Raw genomic sequence first — 22,449 nt, 5'->3', positions numbered from 1 at the left:
CCACCCAGGCACCCCATATCTAGTTTTCTTAAGTAGGCCTTTGAATAAAGGATGTGCTCAGGTACAATCTCATCCAATACATCTCCTAACCCCACCTCTAAATAGTCAACATCACACTCAGAATGTTGAACTGCCTAGTAATTTCAGTCACCTGCTAAAATAGCTCTTTTGACACCAGACTCTAATAACTGAACTAGAAACTTCAGGAAAATTAACTGCAAATTACTAACTCTTGATCAACAGTTTGCATAGATATCCAGAGCCAAAATAAACCTAAACTTGCAGATGTTCAAATACATACTGGCAATTCTTTCCCCCGATGGAAAGAGACACAGGCACAGCACTTGCAACCTTTAGTCAGATGTTTATTAGGTGGTTAAGCCTCAGCTACAAAATAGATACTAATTTTGATTACTAATTTTGGTACTGGCTGAACTAATTATGTCCTGTTACTGCAGTGACAGGTCTCAAGATCTATAGTGGGGATAGGAAAACAAGAGCAAAGTGTCAAGATCTCTCTGCATGATGAAATGTGGCCAGTGCATTACATGCATCCAAGTCCATGAGCCTAAGGCCTAAGGGAGACCCTACTAAATCCTAAGAAGGGAACAACTGACATGCTCAAGCCTCCGGTGACAAGTCAAAGGCAGCTTTTTTTTTTTTTTTCTTCTCCTTCTTCTCAGTTTCTCCCCTTCTCTGGGCAATAAAAAGGAAAGGGAAGAAGAACTTCCCTCTGAAGTCTTGGTGATTTCTGGTTAAGTACATATATAAATATAAGCATGTTGAAAGCACATTCTTAATAAAATTATTAATAACTTAGGGTCAGGATGGGAGGAGTCATCTAGTGTGGGATCACAGGGTTTTGATTTTTAGTGTGTTCCCTATTTTTATGACTAGATACTGGTGTGCAGAGCAGCCCTTTGTGACTGGCTCTGGTTGTGTAATATGGGCTCTGACATTTCCCTGGTTGCCCCAGGTAGCTGCCACCTAAGGTACTCAAGTTTGAGGTGCCCTTGATGTTGTACACATGACTCCCCTGAAAGCTAAGAATTTCTCTAAAACAAAACTAAAAAACATAAGACCCAGATGTATGTGCGCACACACACACACACACGCACACAAATCACTAGATTTTCTAAGTTGTCTCTATGCATGAGTAACACGAAACAGCACCAGAAGTTGGAAGTGGGGTTCCCTACTGTGACAGAAACTAGAAAGAACAAGCACCCAATAAATGAGAAAAAAAGCCACTAGTGGGAACCCATCCTTACAGAAAAGCATAAATGCTATTGAAGACACATGAGGATACCCAAGGTTAATGAAGGTGCTCTAAACAAGGTCACTTAAGTCAAAGATCACCTTTGTACATAAACAGGATGGTCTGCTAGACCCTGGAAAGGTGACTTCAGCGAGCAAAGCAGGAGCCTGGTAGAAATACCACTTACATATGCTATGGGAATAGCAATCTGATTATGGGGCATATCAGATCAGGATTATCCCCTGCCCCCTGCAAAGGCTCTTAGCTCCATGTCCATCTCACAGGACAATGCCTAATGACTAATTTGGCTTCCTCCAAAATCCTGATAATGAAAGAGAACTAGCCTAGGGAATAAAACTGGTTTTCATAAAGATACTTTTTTATCTTTCACAATAAATTATAAAATTGGACATCTGAATTCCACATTGTCATGAGTCTAGTTCCTGGGAGTCTGTCCTGGGTGCACAGATAAACTTGAGGACCTAACCTGCAAAGCTGGGATGATTGCCCTTGGAGGCCCTAGGTCTGGCAGTCCCCTTAAATCTAACTTTGACATTTCAGAGCCCATACACCACCATCAAAGGAAAGGAGGATGTTGATACAAAGAACCATTGTGTTGGAAGCAAGATTCCAGAGTGTCAAGGCCACAAAATCCATAGTCCCTCACATTCAGTGCAGTACCAAGAGCATTTGCTTCTCCCTTCCCAACCTCCCTCAAGCCCAAATCTATTTGCTTCCTTGGCCCCTCTTCTTCTCCACCACCATGACCCTGTTCAGGGCATCATCTTCAATCACCTGGATGATTGTAACAGCTGCCCCCGACTGGCCTCCAATGTGGACCCTCCATTATCCACCTACACACCAACCAACCATGGTACCTGCTTGCCCTAGCAAGTTCAGCGAGCCCCCACCCCTACTCATTACATCCGCATAATGGCATGCATGCTTCTTATGAGGCTCTAAGCTCAGGAATCAGCCCTGTGGGAAGCTGGCACGGCACGACCTCTGAGCTTGATTAGCTCCAAGGGCTAGTATAAGAAGTAAACCAGCTACTGTATACTAAGGTATGGTACTATACACATACTAAGCAATGGCATCAACCTGGCTGACTGGGCCCTTGCTTGGGTGCGCAGCTTTGTCTGTATCACTTACCATCACTGCCCACCCCTTGGCTCTTGCCCTAGTCACACAGAGTGACTTGGGGTCACCCCAGCGCACTGTGCTCCCTCATGCCACCAAGTTAACACACATGCTGGGCCTCTGCCTGGACTCCCCTTCCTCCCGCTATGCCCAACTAATTCCAGCACTTAAGCTTGAAGTCTCAAATTAGGTATCACTTTTTCCAAGATGCCTTCCCTGAACACTGCCTTCCTCACCCCAAAACTGGAATGGTGTTTCTCTTCCCCTCCCCCACACATAGCACCAGGACCACCTATACTGGTCCTTATGACCCACTCTGCAATTGCCAATTTTCCTAACTGCCAACTCCACTGATGGGGCCCCAAACCCCCCAGGGAGAAAGGGGTGTGGTGGGGGAAGCAACCAAATAGAGGTTCTGGCTTCTGCAGCCATACAGCTTTGCTGCAGGGGTGCCGGTTCCCCCTTGGCCCACTAGAGCCTTACAAACTTCTAAGTTCAAAGCGCAGGGGCAGCTCAGCTCCTCCCTCTCTTAACCCACTGATTCGGGTTCAAAAGTTCAAAATTCAGGCAAATCAGAGCTAACATTTTCCGTTTTTGGTGTATTTTTTGGCCTCTTTGAGCCTCAAATGAATAATATAATACCCTCTGTGGGTTTATAAAGCTTTGCAGTGATAGTTTGTAACCCACAGAACACCAGACAATTATTAGAGGATTATTGTTGGTGCCAGATCTGGTCCTATAGCAAGAGGAGGGGGACAGGAAAGGATGTCAGCCTGTGAGGGATGAGTGCCTCTACTGGATTGGGGCCATCACCAGAAAACCTTTTTTCCTAATTCTGCTGCCTCGTTGTCCTACCCACAGCACGGAGGTCTTCCTGAGGCTCTGTACTACGTCTTGGCCACTGTTCCCGAGTTTTCCACAGAGACAAGGCTCTGGCACACACTCACAAGTGGGAAGTGGAGACATCTCAGGGCTTTCAGGGCTGGCACATGAGAGCACTCAGAGGCTCCTACAACTGGATTACCTGTGCTACATCCAGGCAGGCTTGCTGAGTCAGAATAAGCATTTTAATGACTGAAACTGATCAGTGCATATCATCCCACACCTGGCAGGGGCTGCCGCCCGTGCAAAGGGTCCTCCTCTTCATTCCAGCCCCTTCCCTGAGCCCTTGTCAGGAGATTCCAGGCATTAGAAGCAGAAACTCAGAACATAGGTGAAGCCTGCCACCTACAGTTAAAGGGTCCATGTATATTAGCTCCTCTATCCACCTGCCCTTAGTTCAGGCCCAAATTATCCTTGGAGGGAAACGTTAAATCTCCTTCTTCCTCCACTAGATTTAGACAAGGAAAATTTAGGAAACTGACTTAAATTGCTCTTCAAGCCAGTCTGTGTTTCTTCAAATTAAAAGCTGAATATGGAATCAGAGTAAACTGCATTCAACAATGTGCAGCAAATGTTCATGGAGCACCTGGGCTGCACACCCCTCACCCTTGTGATAAATGCAGTAATTCCAGAGGTGCCATGTGCCAGAGAACTATGAGTCCACTTTCTGGGTTTCTTTCTGTTCACGCTGAGGATCAATTTTTCTCTCATGGTGAAATTAATTCACTTCTCCTAAGTGCCCCCTGTACTACCTTCTGGAGGAAAGAGTGGTCTCTGCAATTACACCAGCAATTACTGCTATAGGAGCAGGCTCCAATCCTGCTTCACAACCCTCAGCGGCAGGAACATGTATGACATCCACACCTCAGCTAAGGAAGAGTGCATTGCACATGGACTTCAATGCTCGGTGGCCCTTTGTTAACAAAAATGTGTAGCTTTTGGTAAAGTCCACCATGGGGAACACAAACCATGGGCAGAGCACACAGCAAGAGGTATTTCCCAAGCTGGGGAATTTAAGAACACACAAGCAGAGTTTACCCAGCACAATTCTCATGAGAAGCAATCACGATTACTAAACAGTTACCAAAACAGTGCAGTAGGGCTCTTGAGATTGCTTTATAAACCCAAAGTTAAGGTTAAAGATATTGCTGTAGTAGTGGTATTAAGGTAAAAATATTTTCTCTTGGGGAAGAGTATCTTTAGTTCTCAACATAGAACATCATTACACATGTATTCAGTTTAAAATGAAAACCAAATTTACAAATCGCTTCTGGATACTTAAAAATAAACTCTAGGTTGCTTTTCTTTTTGGCAGCACCAGCCTAAACTCTGTGGCTTTGCGATATTTCAGAAACTTCAGGTACCTTACAGTCTTCTGAGAAAGGCCCAGTGCTTCAGAATTCCTGCAGTGGCTGTGGAGAAAGAACATTACTGGCAACAAAAATTAAAACAACATTTCAAGACCTCCAGGAATTGTTCATAAATGTTCATAAATGTTCATAAATGTACACACATATTTCAGCATTTCAGCTGATAATCCTACATACTTTTTCTGTGAGTATATTCACATTTCTTTTTGGTTCAAGGAAAAAAATGGACTTTATAGACAAATTGTATCAGCTGTAGGTAGAAAATTCCATGGCCATGCTTCCCTTTTCTGGTGTATATCTAGGGCCTGTGTGGGTGTATAGAGTTTTCCCTGGTCCCCAAAGCGGCTCACCTGTGACATTACCCTTTATATGCTTTCCTGTGCATATATAAGAGCATTTCCTGCTCTTCTTAGTCAGAGGCTCTGTTGGCGGTGGAATTTGGAGAAACTGGGCTGCAACATCTTTTTAGGGAGAAGCCAAGTATACTTTTTCCTTCTTGTGGCTTTGTGTGCTTAAACAATTTGAGCTGGTGTAAAAGACTGGACCACGAAATTGCTCACAGAATTCCAGGATCCTGCTGCCCCACACTGCAAACTGCAGATGCTCTCCAGGCCTGCTGGGCTTGGCCTGAATGTGGAATTTTACCCACCAAAAAGCACTACTGGAGCTCAAGTCAGAAATTTTAAATAGCTCAATGATACTGATGCTTTTGCCCTTTGGCTTCAAAAGCAATCACGACCAAACATTTTCAACTATGAGCTGATTACAATAACAAAAATACCTTTTCAAAAAACATTTAATGAGGTAGCTGAGATCACATATCAAATCCACAGCATACATGAAGGTGCTTAATTAGTGTGCAGGCATTTTAAAATGTATTTTTAAATGCAAACTTGCTACAGTGCCTAATAAATGCTCATTCTTCCCAGTTCCTGAAGATGCATGCAGATGTTGCAAAGAGGCCCTTGCAGAGTTATAACAGCAAGAGAACAAGAGGTTGAGAGTAAGTGAAGCTGGACAGGAGGAGAAAGGAAGGGAGCCCTGGGCATATAGCTTGGGCTGAGGTGGTTGTGCCCCCCATGGAACTGAAATATAGTCAGGGCCACTGAGAACACACACCAAGAACTCAGGGACATGATAGGCTGAGAAGAGGGTCTTGACTTGAGGTGGCAGGAACCACACAGCCTGGGGCACTTTCATTAAGATCGAGGCAATGCTCAGAGCACACCCCACACACCTTTGAGGGCCCCAGGGAACCACCCTCAGAAGGGAGTCCAGCCTCCTGCTGCCCTCACCATGACCACTCTGGGTTCCGTCTGCTCCCAGCCAAAGGCTGCTTTATGCTGAGCAGCTTTTAAGATGTTAACTTCAAATGATTTCCATGTGGAGTCATGGACAAAAGGAAAGGTGGTGATACCAAGCATGGAAGCATGGACTTTGTGACTGTTCCAGCAATACGAACATTTAGAGTTCACACATCCACACACATGGGCACACACACACACACTCGCCTGCACTCAGGCGCACGCACGAGTCGGTGTGGGGCAGCCAAGCAGACTCCCCAAGCTCAGGCAGGGCAGGAGTGGGCAGGATGAAGGGGCCTGGGGCAGGGTTCGTGGATTCATGGAGGAGGAGCCTGTATCCACCTTTGCCACCCTCCCCTTCCTGTCCTCCACGGGGGCAGCCAGCACACCAGGGCACCCGGCAGAAATGCACTGAAGACAAGGGATGGACAGGCAGGCATCAGATCACTCAGTTATTAGGTCTCCGTCGTATAGTTGCTGTAGGCCAAAGGAGGCAGGGTCTGAAAGTTGCTCCACCGCCTTGTACCAGGCTGGGACTCCACACGCCCTTGTTCTTTATATTTACCCAGAATGTTTTTGGCTTCTTCCACATCCCGCAAAGGGCTCTCTCCATATTCTTCCTTCAGCCACTGCCGGTACTGGAGAAGTTGAAAACAAAACCAAAATGTCACACACACACCTGCATCTACATAGATTTCACCTATTACTTAATGTTACAGATTTTGCCACATATAACCAAGGAATAAATGGGCATTGGGCAATTAGAGATCTGTGGTTGGCCGGCCAGTGTCAAGCAAGAGAAATAACTGCTTCTTCCAGGTTTTAGCCTGAGGACATGAAAGCAAGCCAAACCAAGAAAATGGCACTTGGCCCAAAGGGCAATAAACAGACGTTAATATGGGGTCTGAAGATGTTAAAAGATAATGTCCTACAGCTGCAGCTGGTGAACAAGGGACCAGTGATGACTTTGATTGGGATGCAAGTGGGGCATTCTTGTCCTCTGTGGGCCTTTCAAACTCCAACCTCCCTGATTCTAGGTGTGCACAGAAAGACTGAGTCATCTTCCCAGAGGCTGCTGCTCACATCACCAAAGTCCCCTGAGCATGGTTACCTGGTGGACTTCATGCTTCTCAAACTCCTGGAGCTGTCTCTGGAAGCCCAGGTTGGGGTTGGCACAGGACCTCCCTGCACGCACAGTGTGCAGGGCATCCTCCCAGCCAAAGTCGGTGATGGTCATGATGTATGCGATCACCAGAGTCACACTCCTGGAGACACCGGCCAGGCTGCAAGGGCCAAAAGAACCCACAGGGGCAAGGGGTTTCAGTCCATGAGTCTATCTCCTCATTCATCGAGAGCAGGGGATTCTGTGGATCTCATTTTAGAAAGTCTCCTCCTTGGATTATGAGTGGACAGCAAGCCAGTATGAAATTACTCAGAAACATAGGAGCTTCTCTCTACTTTATTACACTAGAATCTCAGGCATCAGTATATGTGTGAGCCTCATTTTTTTTTTTTTTTTTTTACAGATCTTCTACTGGCTATGGCTTTGGACACCAGTTTTATGATTCTCTATGCTCCTGAGCCCTTCTTCAGATAGTCCCCATTTCCTCAGACAGAAAAAATAACTAACTAAAGCACATCAAGGGAACTTGAAGGGTCTGGGATCCATGCAATAAATCTATTTACAACCTGCAGCAGTTTAGAAGGCTTCATGGTTTTTTGTTTTGTTTAAGTCTGGTTTTCTTAGATAAATGAAGGCTAGATCTATAACTGAAAGCCCATTAAATACAGAAGCTCTTATGAAACAGTTTGTGTTCTTTTTGAAATAACTGAGCAGAGCACAAGAGAGGGCACATTCCACGTGCTCTGGGATGTGGGGGTCAATAACGGTTAATTATATCTAGCAGACTGAGTAAGGGGACCAATTTTAAATGCATATGCAAATTAAGGTGGTCACAGAAGGCTGTGCTGCGTCAGATTTAGAGTGTTCTAGCAACGGTTTAAGATGGGGAAGTTTAGCAAATTTCTCATTTTTAGAAAGGCCTATCTTCAGATTTATATAACCATATGAAATACAAATTCCTAGAGTATCAGGGCTACACATATTCAAATGATGATGATGATGATGATGATAATAATAATAATAATAAAAGACAACCATTCTCAAGTAGTGGCTCTTTCTTAGGCTTTTATATCAGAAATACCAAGAGAGCTTTTAAAAAATACATCCTCTTTGGCTGCAAACCTGGAGAGTCTAATATTCACCAGAAGCCATAGAAGCCCAGGCACAGGATTACAGAACTCCCCCTTTATGGCTCCAACTGCACCCCCAAAATTCTTTAAAGCAAATGTAGATGAACATTATAAAACCTACAATTTGGTACATGTCCTACTCTTTTTAAAAGTAAAAAAAAACATAAATCACATAGTATCAAGAACTGCATAAAACTACCAAACATCATTTTTTTCTAAAGCAATCAAACTACTGTCCCTGCTCTCCTGATATGGGTTACAGGCCTTTAGAACAGATTAGTTTTTATGAAGGGCTCTTCTGGGTATCCTGCACTGGATCTCCTCTGTCACCAACATCAGCAGCAACACAGCCCAGGAGGTATCACTTTACATTTCCAAAGAGCCTTCACTGAAATAGCAACTTCTTTGGGGAAACTCAAAAGACTGTTAAGCTTTTTTTTTTTTTTTTTAATATATTTCACAACATAATATTGTCTTTTTAAAAAAAATCTGAGTATAGTTTACATATAATGTTACATTAATTTCAGGTGTACAACATAGTGATTCTACAAGTTTTACATTAGGTTGTGCTCACCGTGTAGCTGCCCTCTGTCACCGTACAACACAATTATACCATTGTCTGTATTCCCTGAGCTGTGTCTTTTATTCCCATGACTTTTTCATTCCATAACTGGAAGCCTACATCTCCCACTACCTTTCACCCATTCTGCCCATCCTCTCACTCCCTCCCCTCTGGCATCCATCAGTTTGTCCTCTGTACTTATAGGTCTGGTTCTGCCTTTTGGTTTTTTGTTTTTTTCATGTGTTTTGTTTTTCAGGTTCCATATATAAGTGAAATCATACGGTATTTGCTTTCTCTGATGTATTTCACTTAGCATAATACCTTTTAATCTCTCCATGTTGCTGTAAATGGCAAGATCTTATCTTTTTTTTTTTTTTTTGTGGCTGAGTAATACTCAATATGGAGTCTTATACAATATAAAGAGGGAACATGCTCAGCTTGCACTTTAATGAACAGCAGAGTTCTGGCTCCAGACTGTTGGCTGCTGGTTCCTTTAACATATTAGTTACGTGATAAATATGAGTACTAGTGCTAATGATATTTCATAATGTATATAATTGTCAAATCACCATATTGTACACCTGAAACTAATGCCAACTATATTTCACTTAAAAATAAAACAAATAAAAATTTAAAAAAATAAAAAAATAAAATATGAGAGCTAACATTCCCTGAGAGCTTACCATGTGCCAGGTATAGTGCTAAGAACTTTATGTGCATTATCCTTGGGTTATGTGTATTATAACAGCTTTTTTTTTGCAGTGTGTATGTACTTATGTATATGTATTCAGATCCATATGAAGTGTAGCTGAATGCAGGTGGAGAGCTGTATATAAACTGTTTAATTCTAAGATCCTATTCAGATCTTTTCAAAGCAAAGTACTAAGCTAAACACACATAAAAGCCCCCATCTGTAAATGGAGAAGAAATGGTCATTCTGGTGTTACACTAATGCAATGTTAAACACCACATATGTGATCAAAACTCTCCAGAAAGAAACAGTGTTTTGAAAGGGCGCTGAGGTTTCAGGGATGAGCCCACAAAACCTGTACCCTCCACAGGAGGCTATTCCAAGGGAATAATAGACATGGGCTAGAAAAGAGGCTCCTGTGGTTCCATAGCCTTGACAGTCCCTACAGAAATCCTAACTGTGAAAATGAAAATCCTAAGTGAAAATGAAAAAAAAAAAAAAATCATAGGGTTCTCTTTCATCAAAAACAAACGATGACTAACAAATGGCAGGGGTCAGATGGGGTGTGTATTCAAGATTCAGAGGGCAGACAGAACCATTAGGAGTTGAAATAATTAATCACACACAGAAAAACCCTTGAGAGAAATCAGGCTCAGTAGAAACACTAAGCTATGATTTGGCAGAGGCATACATACCAATGTACAAGACAGCCCTCACCCCTGAGTCGGCACTCGTGAATGAATTTAATACTTTCTTTGAAATGTCTTGTCCTGTCGGGGGAGAAAAAAGAGAGAAGTGACATCTCTCTACTTTACTCAACACATGATGAAAAGAAAAATCCGCCTGAGGTTTCTTGAAAAGGTCTCAGAGTCCCACAGCTTCAAGACCGTGGTCACACTGTCTGGGGCTGGAGCTGGCTCAGCGTTAGAATCTGTCACACACAATGCTGAGGCCTGGGGAGGGCTGCCCATCTTCTGGGATTTTCAGAATTTCTCTGCAAGGAATCCCTGAAACACAGCGTTGCCACTGACTGGTATGTGTGTGGGCGTTGGTTTCTGCCTAGCCCAGGGGTCGGTTGGGGCCCCTGAATGTTCAGGAGCATACTACTGACCCCACACTGATGATCCACACACCATCTACGCACATTCAGAGCCATTCAGGTGAAGAAGGTGCCCATATCATGAAGGCTCCCTAGTGCTAAGAGGGAGTTTACTTTTGATGATCTGAAAAACCTAGTAATACTCTCCCATATTGGTTTCCCTTGACTTTGGTACATCCTGTCGGCATGTCATCAGAGGGCTGTGGGGAAAGGGAAAATACAGCTTCAATCCCTGCTCAGCCACTTACTGGCCGTGTGACTTTGGGAGAGTCACTTAGTTTCTCTTAACTTCATTTATAAAGTGGAAATAATGTCTTACAGGGTGGAATGAGGTGATATATGCCAATATGCTTTGCAAACTCTAAAGTCCTTTATGACAATGAAACCATGATCCTTACTTCTTCTGACCCTTAGCCTTTTTAACACCCTTTCTCCTGCACGTATGTACCAGCATCATTTAGAGCATGTTCTGGACTGGCTGGTGGGTTAACTATAAATACTCCAAGACGACCTACAGAGTACATGCTTTTTGAGGTCTTTTACCTTTGATTGAGTTACAGAGCAGCAAAACACCTAAAGTTGCCCATGGAATAAATTCATCCTCCTTTAAACACCAACTGAGTACTATTTACCGGAACTCTGCAAAGCTGCAGGAGATTCAGGGAAGAATGAGATGTAGTTTCCAACCACACAAGCTAGGTCTATCATTTCATGAAGGATGACAGGATAAATGAATGTAACAATGAGAAATTCAGGTATGGCATAACAAACTCAGCCAGGTATTAAATACAGAAGAAACTTAGCAACCTAAGTGTAGGTGCCCAGCTAGATTAAGATGGAGAGATAATACAGGAAACTATACATGTGCATGCATACATGTACATATTCCACGACCAACCATAAAGCATGATGAAAAGTCCTAGGGATCGAACCCAAGGACTCCAGACTCTTACTAAAATCTTTAAGTACCAGAACATTGCAAGACATGCTTTTGCTAACTTTCCCAGGCACAAATGCTCCCAGACATAAACTTATAAAATTACTCTGGGCATTGCAACTATACTCACAAACACTGGCTTGGTATATAAAGCAGGCAAGATAAGATTCCTGCTGTAATTCCTGAAATCTGAAGTGTCAGTACTGAAAAGAGATCTCAGAAAGGATTGTAAGGCAGAAGCCTGTGGAAGCCAGGCAGTGAAGCCGAGTGCTCAGAGGGGTGAAGGGATGGGGGGCACTGTGATGTGACTGGCAGAAGCCTGGCCCACCGGAGGCGGGAGAGAAGGCTCGGTGCTGTTGGAGCTTCCTGTCTCTCAAGCAAAAACAGTCTGCAGCGAAGTCTTCTGATTTTGAAGTATTGAAACTGTGGCCAGACATCTTGAGTTGCGCTGATTTAGTTTGGGGCAGCAAAGTTTGTCAGAACAGTCCCCCTTCCCTCTGATTCCAGCCATGGAGAAGTAAAGAAAAGGTTGTGGGGTGGGGACTTCTGGAAAAGTTTTCCCTTCCTAATGAAAGGAAAGTCATCTATCTCTGCGCCAGGTTTCCTGCTAGCATCATGCTTACAGCTGCATCAGCTGCCCTGTAACCACAGGTGATAAAGCCCCTCGCGTGGAGAGGCAGCAGGATGCAAAGGGAGACCTCAGGGGACTGATGCCCAGGCCTGGGAGCACCCACCACCAGGTTTCTTAGTCAAGGCTTTAAGTAAATTTCTCTGTAACTTAAAACATTATCAATCAGATACTCTGCTACTTTAGTCAAATATAATCCACCTGATAACAGCAACCAATTCAACAGTTTTAAAAACACTGAGCTAAGTGGCACCTGAGTGGCCCAGTTGGTTAAGCCTCTGACTCTTGATCTCAGCTCAGGTCTTGATCTCAGGGTCGTGAGTTTAATCCCCACATTGGGCTCTATACCCCAGTGTGGAGCCTACTAAAAAAAATAATAATAATAAAATAAAAAACAAAAGAAAGCAAAAACATTGGGCCAACTCATCTGGCCTAGGAGTGGTTACAGGCTGCCTGTCTGCCATCTGCTTCGTGGGCCAGCCTATCCTCCTGTGTTGGCCGCTGCACATGGCAGACATGCCAGAGGGTAGGGTGGGTCTGACTGCAGATCCCAGGACCAGGACAGGCAGCCCGGAACTCAGAGCTCATCCCTGACTGCAGTCTAGCAGTGGCTAGAGGGTACACATGTTTGTCCACGAGGTCAGCCACACCGGGGCATCCAAAGGTTCGGAGAGTCCTCTCCATGCCTGCAGCCCATGCTCACGCCTGTCCTTTATGGGTCTCTTTCTAGTCGAGCAGAGCTTCATCTGTGACAAGACGGGCAGGGAAAAGCACAGCAACCAGAAAAGGAAAAACAAATCTAAAAATGAGTGACAATTGCCTGAGTAGTGAACAAACCACAGACTGCCCCAGAACACATTGCAAAGGCCCGAGTGACATGAGAGTTAACAGTGCCCCTCTGAGTGGGCAGGACTTAATGTTTTAGGGGAACACGGTCAGTGCTGTGGAGCTCACCAGGATTTTGCAAAATGACAACAAATGAATGCCTTTGCTGAAACCTGCGAGTGGGAACAACTCCTTCCATCTGGCTTTCATACCTGCATGCACCAAACCACATGCACAATGAAACCTGGGGCTCAAATACTGTCCGGTGTATCTGGGTTCAAAAGTCAGTCCCTCCTCTCCTCAGAATAAGAGAGTGGGGTGGGAGTGGGGTCGGCAGGGCAACATGCAGACCTGCCAGAGCCCCGAGAGAGTGTGTGAAAGAGCTGAGGGGCCAAGGAAGCCATGAGGAGGTGCCCCCACTTTGCTCCCGGCCAGCCCTTTCCTCTTTCAGCTCTAACTGTGCCAACCTTAAGTCTAGGACAAACCCACAGATGGCTCCTGTCCACCACCGTGTTGGGGCAAGGGCTGTGGAACCCCAGGGCAGGCATCTGTGTGGGGACAGCTCACAGCCCAGCCCAGGAGTGTAAATGATGCCACTGAAGGGATGGCTCAAAGCCCCACCACAAAACCTGACTCATAAGCACAGATGGGCACAAGGCCACACCAAGCAGACGTTCCTAGAAATGCTTTTTCCACGTAAAGCCAGGAGGCAGGCGCATTTACCGCTGCTTTGGTGTGCTGCAGGGAGCGGGGGTTATTTCCAGGGAAGCTGATGACATAAACTCTAGCGCTGGTCATTAAACTCCCTCCTCCACAGCAGGAAATACCCGAGACTCTGGCTCCTGTTGCCCAATTCTCTGATGTGAAGCAGAAGCGCGCATCTTAAGCACCATCCCACCACAGGCTGTTTCAATGGACACAGGTTCCCTATTCTTGCTCTTCGTTTTGTACCCTCGCTTCCATACAAAGACATGTGAGTAAGTTCTGTTGGAGGAAAGCCAGAGGGGCTCATCCACCTACGTGTGTCACAAACTTACCTCATAGTGCTTGCTGCTGCCAGCAATCTGAAGAGAACATCTTGGGGAGGGCAGAGGGGCACTTCAGAGGAGACCCATCAAACAGCCCTGCAGCTGCCACTGTCCCCCTTCCTCAGTCTGAGCTGGCTGTCCTCCTTGAAGAGCCTCCTCCCCTCTCTGGCCGGAAGCCAAGAGACAGGACCAGCAAAGTTTCCCTGACCTTCGGAGAGTGCACAGAAAGGATGGTGGATGGGATCTAGCAAAACTACACCACATGATGCTCATTTTTTGAGGCCGAACAACTAGTTCTTATTCCAAGACTGCAAGATTTGGAGGCTGTGATCCCCACTGCGGGATCAGAGGCAGCCCTCTCCTGCTGAGGACTCTGCTTATCTGAGCAGTAGCCCAAGGGATCTGGCCACGTACCTTGAGTGGTAGCTGGGCTTACTCCAAAGTCAGCAGTATCAGACCAGGTTGTACTGACAGGAGACCCAGGACGCTTCTCCTTCCCACATACATACATGTGTGTACATATGTGTATATGTGTGCACATGTGTGCATGCATGTTGTATATGAAAGCAAAGGAGGAAAAAAAACAGGAAAGGCAAGCACTCTTAGAGTTTTCCTCCTAAAAAAGGAATGCTTAAAGAAAAAAAGCAAAAAGGCAAAAAGCAAGTGGGTGGAATGTTTTATCTGGGCTCAGATCAGAAAGCTGTTTCTCCTGGGGCAGAATCGGCAGAGGCTCCCAAGCTGTGTGTGGGCCCCCTCGGCTGGAACACTGTGAAGCTCGCTCTTGCCTCACCCAGAAGCAAGCAGGAAGGAACATTCTCCAGCAGGACAGACACTGGCTGAGCTGCTCTTTCAGCACCAGGCATTGAACACATACAACTACTCATACTTATATCAAGGATTTCCCACATTTTGTATTTCCTGCACTTAAACTTTTTTTTTAATGGGGGGGGAATTAAAACACACATGTGGTGTGTATCGTGCTTTTCATTTTGCCACATAAGGTCATTTTAAAAACAAAACCAAACCCTTTTTACCACCTACTATAACATCATTTCACAAAGAATAGTTGAGAGGAGGACACAGTTTAAGACTAAAAAATAGTTAAGTTCAATAAGTGAAGTCTTATGAAAAACTCAATATACCTTTTCTGAGTATTTCTCATTTCCATGGCCTGCAAAGTCCTCAGGAGTCATGTGTGAGCATGTGTGTGTGTGCACATGAATGCTCAAGTAAGTATGCATCTGTCTGGAAATAGGACCACAGCACTCCAAGGCCCACATCATTTTGGTCTTGCAAAACTGCTTTTTAATAATTAAAGAAAATTGTAAGCGAGAGAAAGAGAGAGCTGGATGTACAGAAGACATCAGCTAAACTAAAGAAAACATACACAAAAAGATAAGGAGGTAGAATAAGGCAAGGAAATTTTACTGATATTTTAAATATAAGCTCACTGTATTGCTAATACCTCTTCTCCCCACAAAAACCTCAAGAAATTCAGAGACCTGCTCGATACTCAAACCACTGAATGTCACAAAGGCTCTCTTGTAATGATGCAATGCTACCAACTCTACAGCACAGATCAAACTCTCCTGGACTTGACAGAAGATAAAAAAAAAAAAAGTAATTATTCCCTTAACAATGTCTAAATACAAAATACCAATTTAATAAATATTAAAATAAGAATGAATAAATGAGCTACTATACATCCAGTAATTCACTCTCAAAATACATTAATACTCCTTACTTGGATAGACAGCAAATATAATCTTATTTTTTGGAAATGCTTAGAGTTCATAAAAAACACTTTCACTTATCTAACCCAATACTACAAAAATTGTGTGAGATAGGTATTTTACAGATGAGAGAAATAAGGTTAAAATGACTTGCATACGAAAGTACAGAGAGAAAGCAAAAGCAAGTATTTCCAAAAGCCTGAATTCACTAGCCCGCTCCACTTCGGCCAGAGAACATGTAGCATGTGCATTTGATATAAACTCTAGGATGCCTCTAATTGTGACAATTCATGCAAAACACACCAGCCGGGGTCTGTGGGCTTATTATGACCATGAGAACTTGAACTTTCACATTTCCTGACTTTGAAAGGCAAGGTAGTTGGGGGAACTGAGCTAAGATTTTAATGTGCTAATGTTATCTCAACCAGGTTTCTGCATTTTAAGTTCCTGGAAGATCAGAGGGGGAGTTTGTGAGGATTAAAGCCAAGACAGAAAATTGACCTTTCTGGGCAGTTTACAGCCACTGAATACCAAGTGAAAGCAGTTAGTTTCAAAAGGTCACAAACCTCTTACTAAGCAAAACTGGAAAGAAGAATTCCTGTTGGTATAAGGATTTGTGGGGAGAGATTTAGGATATAAAACTTAAACTATATCCAAAGTTGGAAATAATTTTAAAAGTCTGTAAGTTTACAACAGGGATATAGTTTTCTAGAATTTATTTTGTCATTAAATATAAGATTTCTCAGGCATCAGTAATTAAAAGTGGCTAGACTAAAGAACTACTAGTTCTACTTGTCTGAGTTACCCAGGGCATATTTTCCAGTGACAGACATGATTTCTCTTGCTTTTGTTAACCAGAGCATTAAGAGTATTTGTCTCCTGACCATCTACATTGGTTGATGGTACAGAAGGTGAAGGTTCACTGTCAACCTATATGTTCCTAATATTTGCTGAGTAATAACCACAGGCTACCTGAAGTGAGATGGATCATATAAACAGAATCAAGTGTTCCACTTGCCAATGGTTAATAGTCTATATCATGAAAGCATGCTCACTGTTAAAAGGCATGTTATGCTTCCAATAAAACATTCGTAAAAGGTAAAGAGAAACTCAAGCTATTTCATAGGCTGTCTCTTAACATACAAAGTATACTCATATTCCAAACTTAACTCCACAATTTCCATATAACTTCAGTAGAGCAAGAAATATTTACAAAATCATGGACATTGATGTGCCCAAATCCTTACTTATGCGTAAGACTTGCTATTACTAATGGATGAAAACTAAAAGTTTCCCCGAAGAATCACATGAGTGCCTGTGAACTTAACTCCCAACGGGAGAGTGACAGCTTTTCTGCCTTTCGATGAGTTATGGTCTTGACTTTATTTTCCAACTGAAACAGAGGTTGTACTGCTGTAGGACTTCACTCAAAATAGTAACAGTGGTGCATTCTCCTCAGGTTCTCTCTGTCATTAGCCTCACACTTGGGTGCTGTAATAACCACCTATTGGAATCCTACCCTACACTTTTACCAAGATGTGAGGAAAGGGCTAAAAAGGCAAATCACACATCTTAACAAGACCTCTGCACATATTTGAGATGGGAGAGAACAAATTCAAATCTTACGGGCTAGTCCTCTGGACCCAAGGTGCCTATGTTTGGGCTGGTTTTGCCAGAAGATCTGAACTGACCCATGAGACACTGCAACTCAGAGAAACATTTTCTGTCACTCTGGCCTTTCCATGTAAGGAAATCTTCCAAATCTTCCACTGAAGTGGCCTCCTGAGCACCGAAACTTGTTATTTCAACTATCTTCTTTTGTAACTCTCAAGATAAATTAACACACCTTGAAGAGGGTAAAAGTATACTCTTATTTTCAAAACTGCTTAGAGTTCATAGAGAACACTTTCATATATGTGATCTTATCTTCAAAAATCCTGAAGGCAGGCATTTTTCAAATGAGGGAACTGAAGCTCAGATGGGTTTAAATGACTTGCCCAAGGTAGATGTAACTAGTTTTAAAGTTAAGATATCTAACATCAAGGTCTACTGCTTATTTGTTTACGTAGTGCAGGGCTGCTCAATGCTCAATCTTCATTTGGTAAGCCAGTCATTGTCCTGGACATCAAACACAGTGCTTGGCTCCTAGCAAAGCTGAAAAGTCCTGGGGGCAATCAAGTGCCTTCTCTGACAACAAATGCCCAGAATGTGTGACAATCTGATTCCTCCGAAGAGTCATTGCCAATCAGGTATTGACAAGTTCAAAAGTATGTTAGAATCTCAGTTTGAGATAAGAGCAAAGCAACCATTCTAAAAATAGCCACCAAAACATGGGCAGAAGATTGCTGTGGTCTCCAGAGAAAGGCAGTGGCTCACTTCCTTCCGTATACACCATGCCCTTCCAACCACTTCTGTTTCTTGACACGACTAGTAACCAAGGAAGTTCTCTGCTGCTTCTTCTCCTCCTAGACCCACGCTACTACTGTTTTCCTAGTGATCCTAGTAAAATCTTTCCTCCACCATCTTCAATCTTAAAGATTGACTTTTTCTGTGAAATACAGAGAGTTAGTGTGAAAACAGGCCTTGCATAGAACGTATCTGTCCCTGCTTCCAATCTACCCTTCCTGGTCTAACTCTATACCACCTTTCCCCTGTCCTACACGCCCCCCCACAATCTTCCCCACATCAACCAGATTTTGTAGTATGAAAAAAAAAGATGTAAAAAAAAAAATCTCAATTTTGTTTTATATTGGGCAAGTTTCATTATATTTATATGTTGAAATGACAGTATTTTGCATATACTGGGTTAAATAAAGCATTATTAAAACTATTATCACCTGTTCCTTTTTTTACTCTTTTTAATTTGGCTCCTAGAAAATTTAAAATTATCCTCATGGCTTACATTTGTGGTTCATATTCTATTTCTACTGGACAGTCCTATCTTAGACAAAACCCATTAGCTTCTTTAAATCTTTGCTTCCAGAGAGAGGATAAACATGCTGAAAGTTTGGTTTGAGGCATCCTTTTTAAAAATGAGGCTCTTCTTGTAGACGTCCCATCAGTCAGTGTTGTATAGTTGAAGGACTGGCAAACAAACAGCATGCCTCCAGCTACAGTTCTGCCTAACTTGGCCGCACAGACCTCTGTGCTTGGCATCCCATGGCTCTGATGACTTCACGGCCCTTTAGTTATTTGACTTTACTGTCCTTTGCAATTTTTAATATCTCCAAAAAATATAGGAAAAAAACAACTTACAGGTTCTGAGATGGTGAATCCGCTGCTGGAATGCACAGGTATTTAACCCCCTGTAGAATAATAAAAATAAAATAAAATAAAATAAAATAAAAAAATAAAAAGATGATACTTAGTGAAGAAAACTACTTAAAGGAACTATTTACTCAGGTCAAAAAATAAAAAGTAAAAAGGAGAAGTTTTTCACTCATCTTTTGTTGCCAAGGAACCAGGGAAAAACTCTTTAATTAAGGTTCCTAGTTATTTCCGTGACCACACATACAAATATTCATGCTCTGGCTTGCAAACAGCTTGTAGGTTTAGATAGGTTTATCAAAAAAGTGAAATAACTGAGTGCTTCCCAGGAAGTGTCAACAAGTTTCCAAAACTATCATTTCCGATGCTTGTTTACACATTCAACATTTTTAAAAATCTATTTCACTTAAGATCCTGAGTGGCCAAAAAGGAAGCACTGTTAGTAAAAACCTTAACATGATGACTAAAAATTACAACATTATATTACAGAGTTTTCTATATCAAATTTTAGTAATTGAAAAATTACAATTTCCCCGATGCATTAATAGGAACTTTACACATTCAAAATATTTTGATTTATTTTGCTTGCTTTTCAAAAGAGTAAAAGTTTGTGGACCAAACTGTTACATTTTTTAAAAAGAATGCCCAATTTGAAAAAAAAAAAAAGTTCATATAGGTCTCCATGAGAATCTATAAAAAAAAGTCTGTGTAAATTCATGCTATAAAAACTCAGGCTAAATTTAAATTTTATTAAAAATCTGGTTGTTTTGGGACACCTGGGTGGCTCAGTCAGTTAAGTGTCTGACTTCTCAGGTCATGGTCTCAGGGTCCTCAGATTGAGCCCTGCCTTGGGCTCCCTGCTCAGCAGGGAGTCTACTTGTCCCTCTGCCCCTCCCCCTGCTTGTGCTCTATCTCTCGCAAATAAATACATTAATTAGTTAATTAATTAAATCTTTAAAAAAAACTGGTTGTTTCTTCTTCAGAGGGATTTAAAGTATAGTTCCAAAGGTCTTCAGTGTCATGTAAAAATAGAAAATCTAGAAATCTCAGCAACCTTTGCAAAAGAATATGGTTCTGTGAGGACTTAGATGAACCATTTTTAAACCCTTCCTCCTTTGATAGCCTAATCTCATAGGATCTTGCCACCGTGTCATGGATAATAAAGTAGGGGAAGAAACACATCAAACACTGAAAAAATAACCACCTAAGAGGGTAAATGAAGGAGAAATATATAGAAATATATAGACTACCACAAGTCCCTCAGCAAATAGTCATAAAATGTCTGCTAGAATTATTTGAATTTTTTGCAGTTGATCATTAAAATTTTATTGTTAATTCATATCATGAGGCTTTTCTATATCGTATTTACGAATGTACTCTTGTAAGTAACATCTAAATTTGTGGCTGCCCCAAACCCTTCTAGACCTCCACATTTGGATACTTCCCAACATTGTGAATCCTACTTTTCCAATACAGAATCCATGTAACCTATATTTTTTTTTCTTTTTTTTTTTTAAGATTTTATTTATTTAACAGTGAGAGATACAGTGAGAGAGGGAACACAAGCAGGGGGAGGGGGAGAGGGAGAAGCAGGCTTCCTGTGGAGCAGGGAGCCCGATGTGGGGCTCGATCCCAGGACCCTGGGATCATGACCTGAGCCGAAGGCAGGCACTTAACGACTGAGCCACCCAGGCACCCCTAACCTATATTTTTCAACCTCCTTTGCTATTAGGGTGTAGACTCAGGACTGGGTTTCATCATGTGACACACCTACTTGAGGTGGATTTGGAAACAGGACACGGGACGAGTCAGATGGGTAAAGAGCACCTGCTTGGCAGGTGCAAGTGGCAGTAGAAGCAGGTGGTTCTGGGGGCAGACGTGGCAGCAGATCTCACCAGTTGTGTGATGTGGTCTAAGTATTGTTCCTTTAACTTCAGCTGAAAGCCTGTTTCTCCAGCTCTTCTGAGGAGACCATAGGCTCTCCGCTATCTCTTAACAAGCACCTTCCTGCTTAAACCAGTTTAGAGTGCAATCAGCTGTCTGTCACTAAGACCCAAGAGATAAAATCCCCCTCCCTGCCTCCTAGTATTATGAGAGGTCAGAAAAAAAAAAAAATCTTGCTTAATTCATATCCACATACATTTTTTTTTTCCAGCTCTCAGTCAATCATTACATCTTCCAACAAATGCTCTTGAAGAAGATGAGCTTTACCACTGCTTCTCCATGTGAGAATACTTCACATGAGACCAAACAGGCTTGAACATGTTGAGGGTAAAGTTTAGGGATGGGCCAGAGGATGTTTCTCCCTCATTTAACCTTCACTTTGTCATCCCTAATTGCCTCCTGTCTCTGTCCTCATTTCTTCCTGGACAGTGGGCACTGTGCTCTGCTGGAAATATCAAGGCAGTTGTCTGAAATTCTAAAGCACCTCCAAACCCAGAGAGGTATTAAAGCAGTGATTTAAAAGGAAGGAAAATGGAAAAGGAAATGATACTGTAAACATAAGTAATTTCACTACTTCCCTCCATCAAGGCCAAGCAGGCTTATGGGCATATTTACACATACTGATCATTTCATAAATCCATCATTGGAATGATTCATTTACTTTTTTCTTTTACTCTTAAGTGAGAGTTTGCCATGGATCAGGCTCAGAAGCTTATGAAATTCTTTCCTCCCACACACTTCCTCCAACCTCTTTCAGACCAATCCTTCCAGAAGGATGGGGAGGATTCTAAGGTTTCCACCTTCCCTTCCACTGTGACTGGCAGCCTGGACAACTTCAGTCAATCAAGGATGCTGAGGTGGATCCCCTCTAACATAGGATAAAAATGCTTGCCAGTCACACATGCTGACTGACAGCCATTTAATCCTCACAGGATCTAAAATCAGCCTAGCCCATATGATGGGAGGAAAGAAAAAAAAAAAAAAATGAAGGAAAGGAAAAAAATGAACAGAAGGGGAGGCTAAATACCTCCTAGCTTATTAAGAGCATTCACCATAAATGCCAATGGCAGTGTGACTGGAAAGCACTTCACTTCCTTCAGGTGTTCCCTGAGTGGAGTCCCATTCCCCCTTTTGGTGCCTGATGAGAAAAAGAAAAGGCTGCTGGCCCCATAAGGCAGGAGCAAGATGCAGGAAGATGGCAAAGGGTATCTCTCCCTCCATGCCCACAGATGATGAGGAGGCCACTTTCAGCCATGCTGGGCCCCTCACCCTCACTAGCTGGGATGGGCATGTGGCAGCTACAGCTTCCCATCTGTGAAGCTTCTAAGGAGGAACAAAGTAGCTCTCAGCTACAAGTTTGGGGATCCCCTACTGTTAAGGAAGGACAGAGAAAATATAAAACATAAGATCATGTTCTCGGGCACCTGGGTGGCTCAGTTGGTTAAGCGACTGCCTTCGGCTCAGGTCATGATCCTGGAGTCCCGGGATCGAGTCCCGCATCGGGCTCCCTGTATGGCAGGGAGTCTGC

General features: G+C 43.0%; 1 protein-coding gene across 2 annotated transcripts in view; it reads right to left on the bottom strand.

Annotated features, from left to right (window-relative positions):
• Window positions 1-1,143: 1,143 nt before the first annotated feature.
• The window catches only part of DUSP22 (dual specificity phosphatase 22), a 76,837-nt gene continuing 55,531 nt past the window's right edge, over window positions 1,144-22,449 (bottom strand). Inside the window, exons 4-8 of one of the 2 annotated variants that reach the window (XM_035030702.1) lie at window positions 18,966-19,015; window positions 10,156-10,230; window positions 7,066-7,237; window positions 6,520-6,592; window positions 1,144-4,692 (exon numbers count right to left, since the gene is read on the bottom strand). In XM_035030702.1, the coding sequence (XP_034886593.1) occupies window positions 4,646-4,692; window positions 6,520-6,592; window positions 7,066-7,237; window positions 10,156-10,230; window positions 18,966-19,015 (417 nt within the window). In that variant the 3' untranslated portion in view covers window positions 1,144-4,645. Of the gene's footprint in view, window positions 6,593-7,065; window positions 7,238-10,155; window positions 10,231-18,965; window positions 19,016-22,449 lie in introns of both variants that reach the window. The other variant, XM_035030701.1, reaches the window with a different exon arrangement.

The sequence above is a fragment of the Mirounga leonina genome, unplaced genomic scaffold, assembly GCF_011800145.1.
Source record: "Mirounga leonina isolate KUSES-001 unplaced genomic scaffold, KU_Mleo_1.0 Mir_366, whole genome shotgun sequence".
Taxonomy (NCBI): Eukaryota; Metazoa; Chordata; class Mammalia; order Carnivora; family Phocidae; genus Mirounga; species Mirounga leonina.
Note: the sequence above shows the minus strand (reverse complement) of the source record. Positions and strands in the feature narration are given on the sequence as shown.